At 35.8% G+C, this 17,914-nt stretch overlaps 1 protein-coding gene across 1 annotated transcript in view; it reads left to right on the forward strand.

Moving 5' to 3' along the window:
• Positions 1 to 20: 20 nt before the first annotated feature.
• TTC21A (tetratricopeptide repeat domain 21A) overlaps positions 21 to 17,914 on the forward strand; it is a 38,634-nt gene continuing 20,740 nt past the window's right edge. Inside the window, exons 1-14 of the mRNA XM_085316467.1 lie at positions 21 to 151; positions 983 to 1,112; positions 3,900 to 4,013; positions 5,833 to 5,999; positions 8,262 to 8,384; positions 8,922 to 9,079; positions 10,164 to 10,248; positions 11,162 to 11,260; positions 11,863 to 12,058; positions 13,924 to 14,021; positions 14,812 to 15,012; positions 15,280 to 15,409; positions 15,958 to 16,115; positions 16,961 to 17,173. Of these exons, the coding sequence (XP_085172593.1) occupies positions 125 to 151; positions 983 to 1,112; positions 3,900 to 4,013; positions 5,833 to 5,999; positions 8,262 to 8,384; positions 8,922 to 9,079; positions 10,164 to 10,248; positions 11,162 to 11,260; positions 11,863 to 12,058; positions 13,924 to 14,021; positions 14,812 to 15,012; positions 15,280 to 15,409; positions 15,958 to 16,115; positions 16,961 to 17,173 (1,899 nt within the window). The 5' untranslated portion in view covers positions 21 to 124. The remainder of the gene's footprint in view (positions 152 to 982; positions 1,113 to 3,899; positions 4,014 to 5,832; positions 6,000 to 8,261; positions 8,385 to 8,921; positions 9,080 to 10,163; positions 10,249 to 11,161; positions 11,261 to 11,862; positions 12,059 to 13,923; positions 14,022 to 14,811; positions 15,013 to 15,279; positions 15,410 to 15,957; positions 16,116 to 16,960; positions 17,174 to 17,914) is intronic.

Here is a 17,914-nt window from a genome sequence, read left to right on the forward strand (position 1 = left end):
GGCGCGCGCCGTTGCCTGGGACGCGCGGGGTGGCGAGCGCGCGCCGGAGCCGTTGGGGCGCCCAACGGTCCCGCGGGGAGCGTCGCCTCTCCTTCTGCGCCCCCATCGTGGCGGAGCTGCCGCCATGGCCGCTGCCGCCTCCCAGCCCGTGGTATGGAGGGCGGGAAGCGGCTGAGCTGTTGCGGGGAGAGCCGCGGGAGCGCAGGGGAAGGGCGGACGGACGGACAAACGCTGCTTTTTGGGAGAGGCAGGGGAGCGAGGAGGGCCTCTGGGTCTTGCCAGGACGTGGCTGAACCTCGGAGGGCCTGTGAAAGGCTTGGGAGGGGGCGCTGGGGCTGGGGCTCCCCCTTGCTCCGCAGAGGGGAAGGAGGGCRCGGAGCCTCGGATGAAGTACGGAGAGGAGGGGCTGCCGGAGCTCCCGTGCCTGCTGCTCAGCGCTGCCTCTGTTGAGAAGCAGCTGTGAACTTGGTTGTGTGAGCGCCGTGATCCTGCTCGGGTGTGGAAGGTGTGAGCTTAAAGTGCGCCTGCTAGCACAGCCATCCTTCCAGCAGCCCGACGCCGCTGGTCTTGGGCTTTCTGGTTTCTGAATACCGGGAAGGTTTTCAAGGGGCAGCGCTAGAGACCTGCTGTCTCATTTATTATCGCTTGAAAAGCATGAAGCTGCTTCTATTTCAAATCAAAATCGACATGCTTAATCCCTGAATTGGGCAGCTAGTGGTAAAGGTGCAGGTGAATTACACTTTGTTTCTAGAGTCTTAAATCTTTTTTTTKTKTKTKTTKWSASARRAAAAAAAAAACTTTCTTTTGGAAATCAAATTGATTTCTTCAGTGTACACTCTCAACAGATGCCTGAGAAAAACAGTTGGCTGTTCTTATACTAAACAACCTTTACTGTATTACAGAACAAGTTTATTTTTTTTAGCAAAATATATTTAGCACATTTTAGAGAGAAAAAATGTTTCTTCTCTGTTTCTCCGTCCAGGCATATATTACATATTATGCTCAAGAAAAATATTTCCATCAGCTGAGACAATTTGCAGATGCAGAGCTCAAGAAGCAAATCAATGATCCAGTATTGCTGTTTTTCAAGGCATATGGAACCTTGTGTTTAGGTAATTATTAAGAAGCAGTGATATCTACATTCACCTCAGATTTCATATGTGTTCTACCCTTTATTTTCTTTTCATTAAGATGACTTCTTTGGTTTCTGCCTTTTATTCATAGTTGGAAAAGTTCTAGAAGATTTTGGAGTAGTAGTAATACTTTCAAGTATTACTGTATTAACATAGATGAACGCATTCATTTTAGTAAAACTAATTGGTAGTTACTGCATTAGCTTCTTAGGTGTGATTTTTTTCAAAATAGCAAATACGGTTTCATCCACGTAATTTTCATAGTCAAGGATGTTGCATAAAGACGAAAGAGGAAAAAAGCTGCTTTTGCTGTCCTATGCCATTGCTTCCAGGTGAAAATCTTAAATTCATTATTATTTCAACAGTTATTTATACATGAAAACCATACGTGCTAGCTGACCTTTCTTCAAAGAAAGATGAGAATTTCAAGAGCCTTTTTAAATAACTTTTTCAAGTGTTATCTCTAAGATGGGATTGCAGATCTGTGCATAGTTTTTATTAAGCATGTGGTAGAAGAGTGGAAGTGCATTAAAGTGTTCAGAAAAAGCAGTGTTAAGACATTTTTCTGTGTTTCCTGCTACATATATTTGGGAACCTAATTGCATAATTACAGCTATTACAGCTTCTCTTAAATGACTTAGAAGTTCTTCAGGGCATCTTTTATAATAGATGGACCAGTGAAGACCTGTAATATTCACTGTCTTGTGAATACTTCTGTATTTACTTCTGATGTCACTTCTACAAATAACAGAAATAGTAAATCTTTCTTCAAACATAACAAAAGTAGATGCTAGGGAAGAGAATCTGATCACAGTTCAAAAGAAGAATGTAGGAAATGCAAGACCATAGCAAAAAGRCTACAGGAATTATTTGCATTTGTGGTCATTGTGGAAGGTAGTGAGGAAGTTCTTATGTCCAAACATTTTGGTAGGGTGCTCGTCAGAAGACCTATCTTAAACTGAGGTGAGGGTCAGGCAAAATGAAAAATAAGATAGATAAATTAGATGGTAAAAATGAAAGTAATTAGATGGTATTTACCCAATCATTCTAGAGGAACTCAGGAATGAGATAGCACACCTACTAACAGTTATTTTTATCTTTTTGCTCATTGGCTCCAGGGGACTAGAAAGTAGCAAATATGATCCTATTTTATTAAAAAGTATCGTAGTAGAGATCTGGAAGGGGAGGCCCGTCAAAGTAATAGAAAGTGTAATGGATTATAGTTTCAGAGAATACCACAGCAAGTATTTTTTTTTTCTTGAGGGGAATCAGCATGTTTTTTATAAAGGGACGTCCTGTCTCACAGATCTATTGGAATTCCTAAAGGATTTAACAAACATACAGAAAGGAGGGATCTTGGCTGCTTAGATTTCCAAAGTTCTTCCTCAAAGGCTTTTAAAGAAACTAAGCAGCCATAGAATGAGAAAAGGAAGATCTTTAGGTAAGCGATGAAAAGAAAAGAAACAGAAGTAAATTATCAGTTCTTGGAAAAAGCTCATCCATGGACTCCAGCAAGGATGCAGTTAGACCCTGTTTTTCATCATACTCTAAACAATGTGGAAAAAGGGTAAGCAGTGAGATGAAAAAATGTACTGACGTTATGCAGTTATTCCAAATAGTAAAAATAAGGAATACTTGAAAAATTGCAGAAGGATCTTAGAAGATTAAGTAGGCAATAAAACTACAGATAAATTAAGTGTAGATAAACATAAGATGACACATATGGGGAAAAATCCTAACTAATTCTATATATGAAATGTTGGGCTTTAAGCTGTTCATCAACAACCTGAAGTGAGATGTTAGGTTTGGAAAGTGTCAGTTCAGAAATCAGTAATAACCGAAAAAGCAAAGCCAGTGTTAAGAACTGTCAGGAAAAGAATGGAGTCCAATACATGCAGAGGACTTCGTTAAATTACTCTACAAGCTCATAGTTTTTCCACATCTTGTCCTCCTCTTTCAAAAAGATAAAGAGTGGAAATAGGACGGATTGCAAAAGGAAAGCAAGAATGAATAAAAGTAACACTAGTTACCTTATATGGAATGCTTAAGTAAAAATGTTTATTTTTTCATTTGGAAAAGAAACAATCCAAGAGAGGATGTGCTATAAAACTGTTAGTGACATGAATAGGGTAGTCAGGAATTGAGTATTTGTTCTCTTTCAATTTAAAAGCAAGGGGGAACATTGAATAAAACTACAAGGACACAGTTTCAAAATAAGCAAAAGGAGGTGATTTTCCATATAACAAGTAATTAAGCTCTGCCACTCTCTGCCATGGAAAGCTGTGATACTAAGAGTTAGTGTTGACTCAAGGAGAGATTTGGGAAGTGCATTGAAGGAGAATTTAAAGTGGGCCACTAAATACACAGAAAACCAAAAAGAAATTTCCTGAGCTGAAACTAGCTGAAGGCTGGGAGAATACGAGGGAAGTGTCATTTATACTTTCTCTCAGTCTTAGTCTTCACAAAGTGCTTGGTCAGAGCTCCTATTGCAGTCAGGGTGAGGTAGGTGTATCTTTGGTCTGACCCTGTATTTTGGTGCTCATATCCCTTGAGTACTCCATATCATTTACAGCTCTGTGTAGTTTACCGTGCTCTCGTGGAAACATGCATGTGCTGAGATAATAGCTTATTGTCTTTCTTTCRGCATACAAATGAAATAAATGCCTGGTTAGGCTGTGTGTGAGAGCTCATCTGTACAAATAACTTTTTTTTTTAAGGCATTGCTAATAACATCTGAATCAACAAAAATCTGTGTTGTCTTTGCAGGTCAAATACAAGATGCTATCCTGCAGTTAGAAAATGTTAGAAAGAACCATTCCGATGTGTCATTGTGCTGTCTTTTGGCACTCATTTATGCACACAAGAGGTGTAAAAGTATAGGTGAGGGTTTTTTTCCATGCTTTTAGGTGTTATTTGTCACAGACTTTAACAGTCAGGAACTTGATGATGCCTTAGTCCAGTGTTTCATCCATTTATGCAGATTAAATTAAGACTTGTAGAACAAAAGAAATGTACAGTTAATTTTATAAGTGTGGGTATGTTGTAAGTACTATTTAACAACTGCAACTGTTGCCTAATTTGATAAGTAGAATAGTACCAAAAAAAGTGTTGCTATCTGTAAAATTGTGCAGGACCACTCTTTTGCAGCGTATTTTCTTTAGAAAATAACTCAGTGAGGAGGGGAACCTCATGAGGTTCAACAAGGGCAAGCGCAGAGTCCTGCACCTAGGGAGAAATAACCCTAGGTACCAGTACAAGCTGGGGGCCGACCTGCTGAAGAGAAGCTCTGCAGAAAAGGACCTGGGAGTGCTGGTGGATGACAAGTTGACCATGAGCCAGCAATGTCCCCTTGTGGCCAGGAAGGCCAATGGTCTCCTCAGGTGCAYTAGGAAGAGTGTTGCCAGCAGSTSGAGGGAGGTGATCCTGCTGCTCTACTCAGCCCTGGGGAGGCCTCATCTGGAGTCCTGTGTCCAGTTCTGGGCTCCCCAGGACAAGAGAGACATGGAGCTACTGGAGAGAATCCAGCATAGGGCTATGAAGATGATGAGAGGGCTGGAGCACCTGCCCTATGAGGAATGTCTGCGAGAGCTGGGCCTCTTCAGCCTGGGGARGAGAAGACTGAGGGGGGATCTTATCAATGTGTATAAGCACCTGAAGGAAGGGTGTCAAGTGGACGGGGACAACCTCTTTTCAGTTGTCCCGTGTGACAGGACAAGAGGCAATGGGCAGAAAYTGAAGCACAGGAAGTTYHGCCTGAMCGTGAGGGGGAATTTCTTCCCTGTGAGAGTGACGGAGCACTGGCACAGGTTGCCCAGAGAGGTTGTGGAGTCTCCTTCTCTGGAGATCTTCAAGGCCCGCCTGAATGCAATCCTGTCTAACATGCTCTAGGTGACCCTGAAGAGGGACTAGGTTGGACTAGATGATTTCCTGAGGTCCCTTCCAACCTTACCGATTCTGTGATTCTATGAACGCTTAATGCAATGCTTACATGTTCAGTTTGCCAACTTTTAAGGAACTTATATTTAAGGACTTTAAGGAACTAAGAGACTAATAAATTATAAAACAACAGGCATTGCATAAGGTAATTCATAGTGATCCTATTATGAAATTTTCTTGAAGAGAAATCAACATTTTTTTTTTCATGTAGCTATCTGAGATAGATTCCACACTATGCTGAAGATTTATCTTGATCAGCTGTCTAGGCGTTTCCAGAACATCAGCACAAGAGTATTTTGGATACCAGAATAAAACTAACTAGTTGCAGTAACTGTTTTCTTGTATTACAGGTGATAAATTTTACATATGGAAAAATCCTGAAAGGCAGAATAGTTACTGCATGAACTAAAGCAACTCACTGTTCAGCAGCAGTTAGGACTGAGCTGAAGTCCCATACAACATGATGAGTGATTCACCTTTTATGTCAGTGGAGAGTTGTGTGTTAATTTTCAGTATGCCTTTGTGCAAAAATAATTCCAATTTAAAAGATACAACTTCTAAAGAAGAAAAGCTTACTAATTTACTTTCCAATTTGGCAAATGCCAGTAGCATTGAACAATTTTGATTTAAATAGTGCTAACAATCTGCAATGTTACCTAMATGTGCAAGCTTTCCAAGGATTAGGAGACTTGTTTAATTTCACTGTGTTTATCATTCTTATTTGATATTTAACACATTTAACACTTTGAATATTTGTTTTTAGATCTTGAAGCTGTTTTAGAGTTGAAAAACAAATTAAAGGAAATGAGGAAGAATGGAAGAACTAATGAGTTATATTATGCAGGAATGTTTTTGTGGTTAATAGGTAAAAATGATAAAGCACTTGAATACATTGACAGAATGCTGAAAATGTCTTCTGGATCTAGAGAGGTAGTATATACAAAGTATTTCATGCGTAGAAAGACATAAGTTTTCACGATTTAAAAAGTCAGATCATCAGACTTTTAGTCAAATACAGTAAAATGTAAATATGTAAATTTATTTTATATATATATGTGTGCATCTACATTATATGTTCTGTTTAGTATAAAATCTGGGAAGATCCATTTATTTCTTTTTAATTGATATGAGTCACTAATGGGTTGGTGAGGAGGATTTTTTTTTTTAACTGTGGCTAAAAARAAATGACATGTTTTCTGTAAAAAGCAAATGCAACAACACTGGTCAGGTAGTAACACTGGTCAGGTAGTAAAAATCTTTCATCAGATCTGCTTATATTTGGTTGTAATGTTGGAGTTACTTTGATGTAATTATATGCTAGAGGCAAGGGATTTGGAATTAAAAAGCTTCCTGAACAGATTTTACAGACTACTCCACTGAGAGGGAAAGCCTGACCTAATGAGAAAAAAGTATGGGGTGTTTAAGAAGCTGCAAGACTTTTCTTTCCATTTATTTTTCCATGATTCTACCTCTCTCATGGATTTTATTATAAAGGAAATAGTCTGCATTTAAAAGACTTTCTGAAAATACTGGAATGGACTGTCTGGTCACATCTGTGACATTATACAAAGGTTACCTACCTGCACGTTGATGTACAAGGTAGCTACTCCATAACTGGTGGATGAAAATCCTTGAAAAGTTTCCAAGTGAATAGTTTTGAAATCACTTTTTTTTAATTTAAATCTTCTAATTGTGTGCTAGACACTGAAAATAGGGTTGTGTTATTGTCAGTAAATGGCCAAGAATTGTATTTTTGATGTTCTCCAAAATACTTTGCCAAAAGAGGATTTTCTGCTTATAATAACATATGTGATTAAAAAACCAACTAATTGATGATGATGATAGGTTAAAAACGTGTCAATTTGCAGTTTGTTAGAAATATATTCTATTTCTAATATATTAGAAATATATTCTAATTACGTAGATACTAAGCCATTTGAAACAATGCAGTTTTATGTACTTTTCACACAATTATGTGAGCAAAGTGTGTAAAACATGATTCAGTTGCCCATGCAGAGGTGTTCAGTATTCTTCTAGGTGCTCTGTCCTTCCTGGCCTCTAGTTGATGGTTCAGAAGAGAATGGTTCTCCTGTAGGCTCTGTGTCAGACTGCCAAYGCAGTGAGCATGTGTTAGATGTTCTGAAGCATTTTAAACAGCAATAGAAACYCATGTTTAAGCAACTGAATCACTCCCAAAAGAGTTTGAAAAACTATTCTGCTGCCAAAAGATCGGTTTATACTTTAGTGTGCTGATTAACTCTTTACTCTCCATTGACTGTATTGACTAGATCTTTTGCATTGTAATGGAAGCTTAGACAGCTACCTCACAGGTAGTAACCTAATTTTAGTGGTCTTAATTAGTGAGTTGAATTCCATCACAGCTGCTAAGTGGGGATAGAAATCTATTATATTTTTATTACTAAACATTAGGCCTAATAATCAACAGGCATATATTTACTTTACAATAAAAGATATTAAAAAGTGGCATAAGCAAGTGCACTAAATTGTTTTAAAAAGTAAACACSTGAATTTTAAAATATCTATAAGAAAATTTAGTTGTTCATTATTTTTAGTTAATATGGTATGCAGTATAGTAGATCTGTAAGTAATATTTTAAATGATAGTCTGTGCACTAGAACCTCAGTTTCTACAGTAGTTCTTCATGCCATTAACTAAGTATGACTTTGTACTACATACTTTAGGTAGGATGTGTACTTCTGTCACTGTACAAAGTTTTATGCTTTTAACATTCTGTCTTATATTGATTCCACAAATAACAAAGATTGAATGTAATGACTAACTTCCTTCAAATATTTACTATAATGTTGTTTGGAAATGTTTTAGTCTTTTCTTAGAATCCAGGTGACATACCAAAGGAAGTTWGAATGGCACTTCAAATGTTTGACTGAAATCATTTGGCTGAGAACTTATGGATTTCCTTGGTGATGAAAATACATTTGTCTCAAGAAAAATCTCTCAGGAAAGATACTTTATGATTAGGYTGTGTTAGGTATTGGTGTAGATGGTAGCAAGTGTTTCTTTGTGTATTTTATGCTTTTTAATAAAAGTCAAAGATACTTTTTGTTTATATATCATAATTTCTCTTCCAAAAAAGTATTTAAGACAAGATATTTTAGCATCTGTTCTGATACCAAATTCATCTGATTCTGATCTTTTTTTTTCCCATTCCAGGGTCTTGTGCTTAAAGGTTGGATATATTTTACATCCAGTAAACTGAATGCTGTTAAGAAATCTATTAAATACTTTGATGAAGGGATTCAAGACACTGGTGACATATTTGGGATTATGGGAAAGGTARAGCTACTTTTGTGTGACTTTCTTTTCTAGTTTTTAATTCATAGTTATGGCATTTCATGTGACTGACGGAGCAGAGAATCTCCTTCCCCAAGTGACAACTCATAGCACTGTAGAGTTCTKTTCTGTTCTTTGAGAGTATAAGACTAGATTTGCAGTGATGTTTTAAATATCAAAAAATAATTTGTAAAAAAAAAAAAATTTTACTTTGTAAATATACAAAGTAAGTGCCTAATAAGCAGGATACAAATTCCATTGATTATAAATTTCTGCTTTCCTTGCCCCAACCATGAAAGTGGATGGATGAAGTAAGCTACAAGGGCCTCTGTCATCTACCTGGACTTTAGTCATTATGATATTCTTTCTTTGTGGAAGATTCAGAGGCCTAGCATTTTTCATTATACCTTGCCAACTCTTTGCCAGTTGAAATAACAAAGCAAATGTTAATGAGCTTGCAGTTTAGTAATTCTTTATTGGTGCATTGGTTAAGGTTACTAATTTTGGATTTTAATGGGATGATTTCTGTTTCTTCTACAGGCAAGATATTTTATGATGCAGCAAAATTATTTAGCTGCTCTGGAAGCTGTTAATCAAATAATAGTCACCTTCACTGATTTCATACCAGCACTCATTCTCAAAATGAGGCTGGTTTTGGCTCAGCAAGACTGGGAACAAACTTTAGAAATTGCTGAAAGGTAGGAGATGACTGAACTTTCTTTTAAAAACATTACCTAATTCTTTTGAAYTAATACTTTTATTTCTAGAGATGTATTCTACTTTTATTTATAGAKTTTTATAGATTAGAAGGGACTTCCAAAATCATCCAGTCCAACCTCCTGCTCAAAGCACATCCAGCTACAGCAGGTTATTCAAGACTTTTTCCACTTGAGTTTTGAATAGCTCCAAAGATGCATATACAGTTGCTATACAGTTGCTTGGAGTTATTCCATGCCAGATACAGGACTTTGCATTTGTCCTTGTTGAACTTAACAAGCTTTCTGACAGTTCACTTTTCCAGCCTGTCTAGGTCTCTCTGAAGAGCAGTCTTTTCCTTCAGCCTATCAACTGTTCCCACTAATTTGGTATCATCCACAAATTTAGTGGGAGTACACTCTATCCCATTATCTAGGTCATTGTTAAAGATACTGGATGGTATTGACCTGAGGCATGCCACTTCTGCCTGAGGCCCTGCAGGCCAGTGCCAGGCCCCTGTGACTGGGCCACAGGCTCAGTGCCAGCCTCTTTGTGGCTGTGAAGTGACTTATGCCTCTGTGCCTAATAGGGCAATGCTAGGCCCCTGGCTGCTGTTTCTGGTTGTGACATGACCTCTGCCTGAGGCCYTAATTGCCAGTGCTGTGGCCACTGCTGCTGCTGGTGGTTGTGCCACAGTGCTGATAGGCCAGTGCTATACATGGGCTTGTGAGGTCAACCAGCTGGGCCCTTTTTGCCCCTTACAGATTACTGGTTTTCAAACTCATTATTTTAGAGCAACGTAACATATTGTAAGTAATTTTCTCAGATGGTATCTCAAAACTGATCTTTTTCTTGACATTTAAGCGTAGTTTTATGGCATTGAGTCAGTGATGTTTGGCATTTGTCTCTGATAACTCAAATTATCCTCTGTGTTAAGGACCCAGTTATGGCCATTCTTTGTTTATCACAAAAGAAAACTTAGAAGCAATTAAACCTTAAAAAAACACAGAACAATACTGAATATATAGGCACTGTACTCTGTTCGGCTGTATAAAACTTGTCACTAACATATAACTGTTTTCTTAGAATCCTATGCAAAGATGGGGCCGATATAGATGGACATCAGATCCTTACTGTAAATTATCTTTCAAGGCTTGGCAAGTGGAATTCTGTAAGTATTATTGAACATTTTGCCAGTATATGAAATACAAAACTGAGACACTGGATTTTTATGTTCCTTAAAATTGTCAGCATTCTTCCTTTCTACAAAGCAGTATGAAGTGCAACTAACCACAGATAACATGTAAAATATCATAAAAATTCAAAAGTATGTTTATATACTTGTGTTCTATGGTGTCAGGATCATGCTGTTTTAATGATTTGCACTAGAATGAAGCCTGAGAATAAGGTTCACCTGTTTCAGCCTCATCTTCACTTTTTCTTTTTGGTTATTGAAACGTAAGGAAAAGGTTAGGTGGTCTGTTCTAGAGTAACAGATACCATCATTTTTAGGGCAATAAAATGAAATGTATTTTACCTTTTTATCAAATAAATTAGTATTAATACTAGTCCTATTACAGTATGAGTTAGTGTCCTAAACAAGCACTATGTCTGTCACAATACTGTTTTCTTTGAACAAATGATTTCTGCAATTAGCAGCAGTGTGTGATGGAAGATACATAGTATTGTAAACTTTCAGCATTTTATTCTAGAAAATATATTCAGAGAGGTTGCATACCATATGGTTAAACTATGCATGCTTGGTTAARCTACGATGATACGGAATTGTGATGAGCATTCAAGACACTTACATATTTCTGTGAACATTACTACTTACATAGTTTATTACTATGGAGCCCTGAGCTACTAAAAAAACTTATAAAAGGCTTATACATCTTGTCTTCTAGCTGGCTGGTAGAACATTTTGCCATTCCCTATATAATTGCCAGCACAAAATTGTACAGTTTATTTCAGTAATCAGAAATTATACTCTATATGTAAAAAGAAAAGATATCAATAGAAATTTTATATAGGAAAAAYAGTATCTGAAGTATTGCCATAACTCTGATGCAAATCTTCTTCAGGCTTCACTTCAAATTCGAGATTTTATTCATTCTCTGAAGACTAAGGAACCTCAAAATGCAGAAATACATCTTCAGAAAGCACGGGTAGTTAGTAGATTGGTAAGTATATTTTTGTATGAAAACTATTAGCAGTTTTGGCTGTGATTCATCTGTCTAAACAGGCAGAGGCAACACACTAAGATATCTCAGATGGTGCTAGGTGCATATAAATTGGCAAAGAAATTTCCGTCTTCTATGTCTGAAATACCTGCCTCTAAGACAAAGTATTAGTATTAAATGACAGTTATTTTCTAGTCTGTATCATATTCAGTCATAAAATAATTTATGCCATTCATACCACAGTAAAAGAGCATTTTTATTTATATCCTACYGGTAGTTTACTCTAGATTTTATGATTTGATTCATATTGAAATAAATGCTTAGAAAGGTTATCTGGTTTATTTGGCTATTTCTTGTGTGTTTTCAAGAAAAAATGATGCCATTATTGAAGTCAACAGTAATATTCTCTCTGATTTTAGAGGTGTTATGTTTTTACTTGATTTTGAAATTTTTAACAAATTCTAATTTGACTACGTTTACATAYGTGTTTACATTCTTTGTTTTAAATTTAGCATTTTCTGTGAAACTTCATTTTTGTGTATTACTTGATTTTTTTCTATCCACTTTTCAGTAGATTTTGTATTATGAACTTTTGTTTTTAGTGTGGAAAAAATCAGCAAATCTTGCAGCAAATATATGGATTTATTGAGTATTCATATGCTGAGTTGGCTTCACCAGATGCATGTTTCGTTAATGAGCTGGGATATCAACTAATTCTTCAGGAGAAGTGGAAAGATGCTTCTGTATGGTACAGAAGAGCCATGGAGATAGATGAAACTAGTATTGATGCAATGACAGGTAGTTTTCTTCCCAAAGTATGGTTATTTTAAGCTCTTCGGAACAGAAGCTCTCTCTTTGTTTGAAAAGTGCTAGTATATTGTGGATGCTACTGAAAAACATAATACTCTAATACATGGGCTTCTCCACTAATTCAAACTTAAAGACWTTACTGGATGAATGCATCAAGGCTGAGACAGTAATGTTAATCTTTCTCTTTTTTTATGTTGGCTTAGATGCAAAATCCTTTTGTTCTTGAATGCCACCAAAGGGATTTCTGGGGAGCCTAATGACATCATGACAGTAGAATTGGAAACTAAAGTACTTACTTCTACTAAATAGTATGTGAATCACATTTTTTGGAACCTCTACCCTATGGTACAGTAAAGCAATTGGCAAGATTACATGTATTAAAAAGTTAAAGCGTTTCTTAGATATGAACTGCTTATTATTTTTGTCCGTAAAACAGAGTTCCAGAATGTTTATATGTTTATACATGCTCTATTGTTGGCATTTAAACTGCTTTCAAGTGTTAGGAAAAAAAAAAAAAAAAAGTTGCCTTTTTTTCCCCCTCGGAAGCAGTGAGGAAGTGAGGATGTGTCTGCTTTGAACACCTAAATATCTTCTCCTGAGACAATGCCTGCTTCATCACAAAGCAGGAGATCACTATCACTTTCACCATTACAGTGAAGGGAATGAAGAACAGGAAGAGTGTTGGCCCTGTGGCATATACACCCCTGTCCCAGAGCTAGTTACAGTTACTCCTGCTGCTGTTGTCAGTACTGTTTTGTGCAATTTAGTTCTTTCTTTAGTGATGCTTGAGTAAACAGTTTGGGAGCTTCAACTGTAAAAAATATATACTTCTAGGTGGGCTAGTGGTTGTCTTTGAAACACTTAGTTACTTTTGACTTAGAGTGCCTTTTAACTTCTTGCACATGGTTAACCATTTTCTTTTCCTCCTTTCTCATCTTAAACAGGGCTAGCGCTAACATTCGTGTTTATCAAGGCATTTTCTCTTCTTGTACTTTAATGTACRATGTCCTTAATGTAGTTTTCCAGTTTTTTAGATGGAACTTCTGTTTGAACTTTTTTTTATCTTATGTTTTATTTTCTGATGACATTCTTGGCAGCCCTTACTTATATTTTGTAGAATCTGTGCAATCTAGCTATCAATTAAAATGTCACTTTTCATAAGGATAAAATTGTATTTCATCTAATTCTGTATTTCTGTCCAAAGAAGTTTTAGACTTTCCGTGAGACAACTTGCAGAGAATGTTAATAAACATTATAGTAATGTTTACCAATGTTCTTTYGCTACAAGACTTCATCTTTTCCATAAGTAGTCTCATTTTTTTCTATATTAGCAGAAATTTCTCTTCAAGATAGAAGTATTTCACAGTGACCAAGATGGTTTATGTTTCTTACTGAAAGTGCTGGAGTCCAATCTGTTTAAACACAGGAGTTTTCAAAACGAGTATCAAATTATATTAGAATTTATTTTGAATTAGATAAATCAGCTGGTTATGTTGAAGAACCATATTTATTTAAGATGTTGGATTTGTGTGAATTGTATGGCCAATCTTCTTTCACAAAGGCAGCGTTGTTTACAATTGTGAGTCTATACCAGGGAAAAGAAGTAAGTAGGGAATGAGGTTTCTCTCTCTTGAGGCTGACGGCTGAGGTATTTAAAGCTATATTGATATATGTATTGTCCAATAGACAGATTTCTTGATTTTCTTTCAGATAGCAGGATATACCAAGAACATGATCCATGTAAAGGAACCATACTAAAGGATCACAAGTTATGCAAAATAAGTAATGATTAAATGCTCTTTTTTACTGTAGTTCTGAGCACTTGACATGTGCTAYGTTTCTTTTTATTGTAGGCATTATTTGGTGCCAGGTGCTGGAAGGGAAGCTAGAAGAAGCAGAGCACCAACTGGAATTCCTCAAAGAAGTTCATCAATCTGGTGGAAAATCTCCGGTGAGATATACAAACATATACAAGCATTAGCTCTTTTTTGTTCTCTTTTATATACATGCAGTGGGTGCACTACACACATTAAAAAATTACAGGCAAATTTTGCTCAGTTTGTGCAAATTGAACACAAACTGAAAACTTTCAGTGATGATCTCTGTACCCAATCATAAAATGTGTTAAATCTAATCTGCAGAATAAAACTCAGTGTTATCCCTTTCCTTTTTCTCTATGTAATTTGTCTCGCTGAAGGAAAAAATTGGTGAATCTTTCGGGATATTCTCAAAATTGCCAGATTTGGATTCTTTCTTCAATGGAAAATCAGCTACCACACATTGTAGCTCATGAAAGATAAATGCATTTTATGAAATGAAAAGATAGTGTTTAGCAAGAGTGCTGCAGTTTTTTGAAGCAAGTTCTGAATAGTTTTAAATGGAATCATACTGATACTCAAAATATTGAGTATTCAAGCCATTGTTCTACCTAAGCAGATGCTTGTCTCCTGATTTAGATGTGTCTTATGTTCCCATTATACTTACTTAAATAAGAGCACATAACAATATGAAGTGAAGGGTGCTATAAGAGATGTATAATAAAATGTTCAGTAAATATTCAATACATAGATGAGAGGTGAGAACTATTGTGTAAGCAAAATAGAATAGTTCAAATGCTGTCTTCACATGATCCACGTTTGCTGTGAAATCTGTTAAAACCATTTGCTGGTTTTCTAAAGCAGAATATTTATTTGTTCATTGCAGTAAACACTGATTTTTCAGCTCATATTTTTCTCTTACAGATTCTAATCTATCTTCAGGCAGTTATTGCTTCAAGAAAAAGAAAAAATGAAAAGATTGTCACCGCTCTATTGAATGAAGCAGCAGAACTTCATTCTTCTGCTTTGAAGGGCCTTCCTCTGAGCATGGAATACTATGAAAAACTAAATCCCGTGTTCCTGATCAACATTGTGAAAGAATATTTAGTCTTCTGTCCCAGACTAGTGAGGAATATTTTAAATGAAACATTGAATATAAATTTATTACTAGTTTGTATATGATCATGTTGTCAGAACTAGACAGTCTAGACCTAGTCTATCATCTCCAATATTTCCATAAATTTTATATATACTAATAAAAACTGTATATGAAGAAGGAAAATTAGATTCCACTTGAGGTAGATACTACTTTTGAAAGTGTATGTCATGCAGTACAGTTGTGCAAATGTGTGGTAATGTAATGAAAAAAATCTTATTTCTAATTTTTCACAGCCAATGTCACCTTACCAGATCATTTCCCCTCTTTTTAAACAAGTAGCCCTAGTTTTGTATCCAGTGGTTAAAGCTGCTCCTGGGATGTTGGAACCACTTTATTTAGTGGCACAATTGAAATATTTATCAGGTAAGCCAAGACCATATTTTTCACATCCAAAGAGGAAAAGAACTCTATAAAATTTTGAATTAAATTAATTGAACTGATCTTTGAGACTGACTTTATAGTCTTCTTAAAAAAATGCCTTGTATTCTCTGTATTTTTCTCAATTGGTAAAATTAATTTCTAAATGTATGTAACCAAAGCCCCAAACAATTAAATATTTTAAAATAAGTGTAGTGACAGCAATGTGACATGAGACAGACTTCAGGAATGTCAAGATGTCACAGTAGAAATCATCTGTGCTTCTCTTTTAGTCACTAAACRTCATTGCTATAAATAAATAACTTGATGAGATGGAAGTTGGAAAGTGTTCTGTCACAATATTATATTTTAATTATTCTTRTGATGATTTTATACTTAGTTGAAAGTGATGGCTTTTCACATATCAGGTACAGTAGCATAACACATATATACATTATACAAATGCTAAGTTTGCTCTATAAAGAGAAGCAGCTTAGTTTGCTCTGTAAAGAGAAGCAGCTTATGACTGAATTAACAAGTCAGCTCCTTTTCAGGAGAATTAGAAAATGCGCAAGGTATATTGCAGCACTGCATCAAGTTGGACCCTACATCAGCAGATGTTCACCTTTTAATGGCCCAGATCTATCTATCTCAAGGAAACTTAAAAGAATGTTCCCATTCACTGGAGCTGGGGGTTAGTCATCATTTTCAGGTGAGAGTGATTACAAAATCTTAATGCTGAAAATATTTATTTATAATTCACTATGTAATGGTATTTATACATTAATCTGTTATACGTATTTCCAGAACAATGTACRTGACACTGTCCTCAAATAGCATTCATATATCAGAAAGAAAGGCAAATAAATTGCTACCAGCTCTACTATTAATATATCTGTATACTCATTTGTTTACTTTTGAATGTATCTGAGAAAGTGGTATTTTTTCTGGGAGTGCAGTGTCACAGCAACAGAGGGGAGATTCATCTTACCTAATTTAAGTCACTAAAATATATTAAATGTATAGCTGAGGTTTTCTAATTAATCAGTGAAGAGAGAMAAACACTGTCTGAGGATATTCGTCCCACTTGTTTTAGGCATTAGTTTAGGTGTAGGTGCTTTAGGTACCTTATAAAGCGTTTGCCATTCTACACGCAACTTGTACAGAACTTGGGCCACACTGGAAGTTCGGTTTTTAGACAGCCATTTTTAGATGAGATGAATGCCATTCCAGAGGTATGTAGGGATGCCATTTTCATGTTCCCAGTTGTTTTTTTTCTTAGAGACTGAAACCATTCTAATAATAAGTTTTCGACAATTAAGGTACTGGGACACTTCTAGTTTTATTTTCAGATGAATATTTATGAGTAARAAGAAGTTTGTCTGTGTCTGTTTTAGGCTTTCATGTCCAAGGAGTTCCTATGTACTGTAATGATTCTTTAGTAAATGTTATTTATATGCTGAGAGGAGACTGAGTAGATTAACAAGTGATGTTTTGGTATTAAAATAACTGAATTTCTATTTTTACCATCCAATGTATATTTGCTGATTTCACTAGATTCGTGATTATCCACTGTATCACTACATCAAGGCTAGAGCACTGAATAAAGCAGGAGACTATCCAGAAGCTATAAAAATTTTGAAAGAGATTGTCAGTTCACATGTGAAGAAATGTGATAGTAAAAGAGTCTGTGGCACTAGGTCAACAACCAGTGAATGGGCATCCATTTACTTAGAACTTGCAGAAGCTCTTCAACTAAACGGAGAACTAGTAAGAAATTGAATATGCTTTTTTTTTTTTTTTTTTTTTGGAAAGAAAGCATGATTAAAAAACTAGTTTTCACTATGTAAACTCTTTTAAGATTATTAGGGTATTGTGAAATTCGTACATAAGAGGTAATACTCCTAATTTGAAAGTTTTTGACAATTCACCCATAGCAGCTTCTCATCAAGCAATCACAGTGGTCCTGTTTCTTAGAAATACAATTTCTCCTTTAGTAGTATTCTTATTTCCACCTGTGATATGATAATCATTGAGTTATGTATGTTAACACTTTATATCAGTGTGTGGGGGGGGAAAGTTTATATGACAGTTTTGATCAATCCTAATAGAAATATATTTTCAAACTTTTTTTAGTCTAGAAATATAATAACTGGAGAAAGATTAATTATTTGTTTTTGTCTGTCTTTTTTTCAATCCTTGTATCAGCAATCTYCAGTATTTTTTTCTGTCTCCTTATGCAGTTTTACTTAAATCCCTGCAGGAAATGCATGGTTCTTTTTTTCTTACATTTTTCATATCTTGTGTGAAAAGATCTTACATAAGAGGACTTATATATCTTTATATTTCCACTTCTTCACTGTATATAATATATTTCACTTGCTTTTCATGCTCATTTTATCTTTTTGAAATTTGTTTGTATTTAGTTTTTAGTTTACAAGGATGGTAGAATTTCCCACACTTTCAGACATCAGTAATAGAACTAAAAATTGTTTTTGCCAATCTAGCAGC

The sequence above is a fragment of the Rhea americana genome, unplaced genomic scaffold (genome assembly GCF_003343005.1).
Source record: "Rhea americana isolate MKP2758 unplaced genomic scaffold, rheAme1 scaffold_47, whole genome shotgun sequence".
In the NCBI taxonomy this organism is placed as follows: Eukaryota; Metazoa; Chordata; class Aves; order Rheiformes; family Rheidae; genus Rhea; species Rhea americana.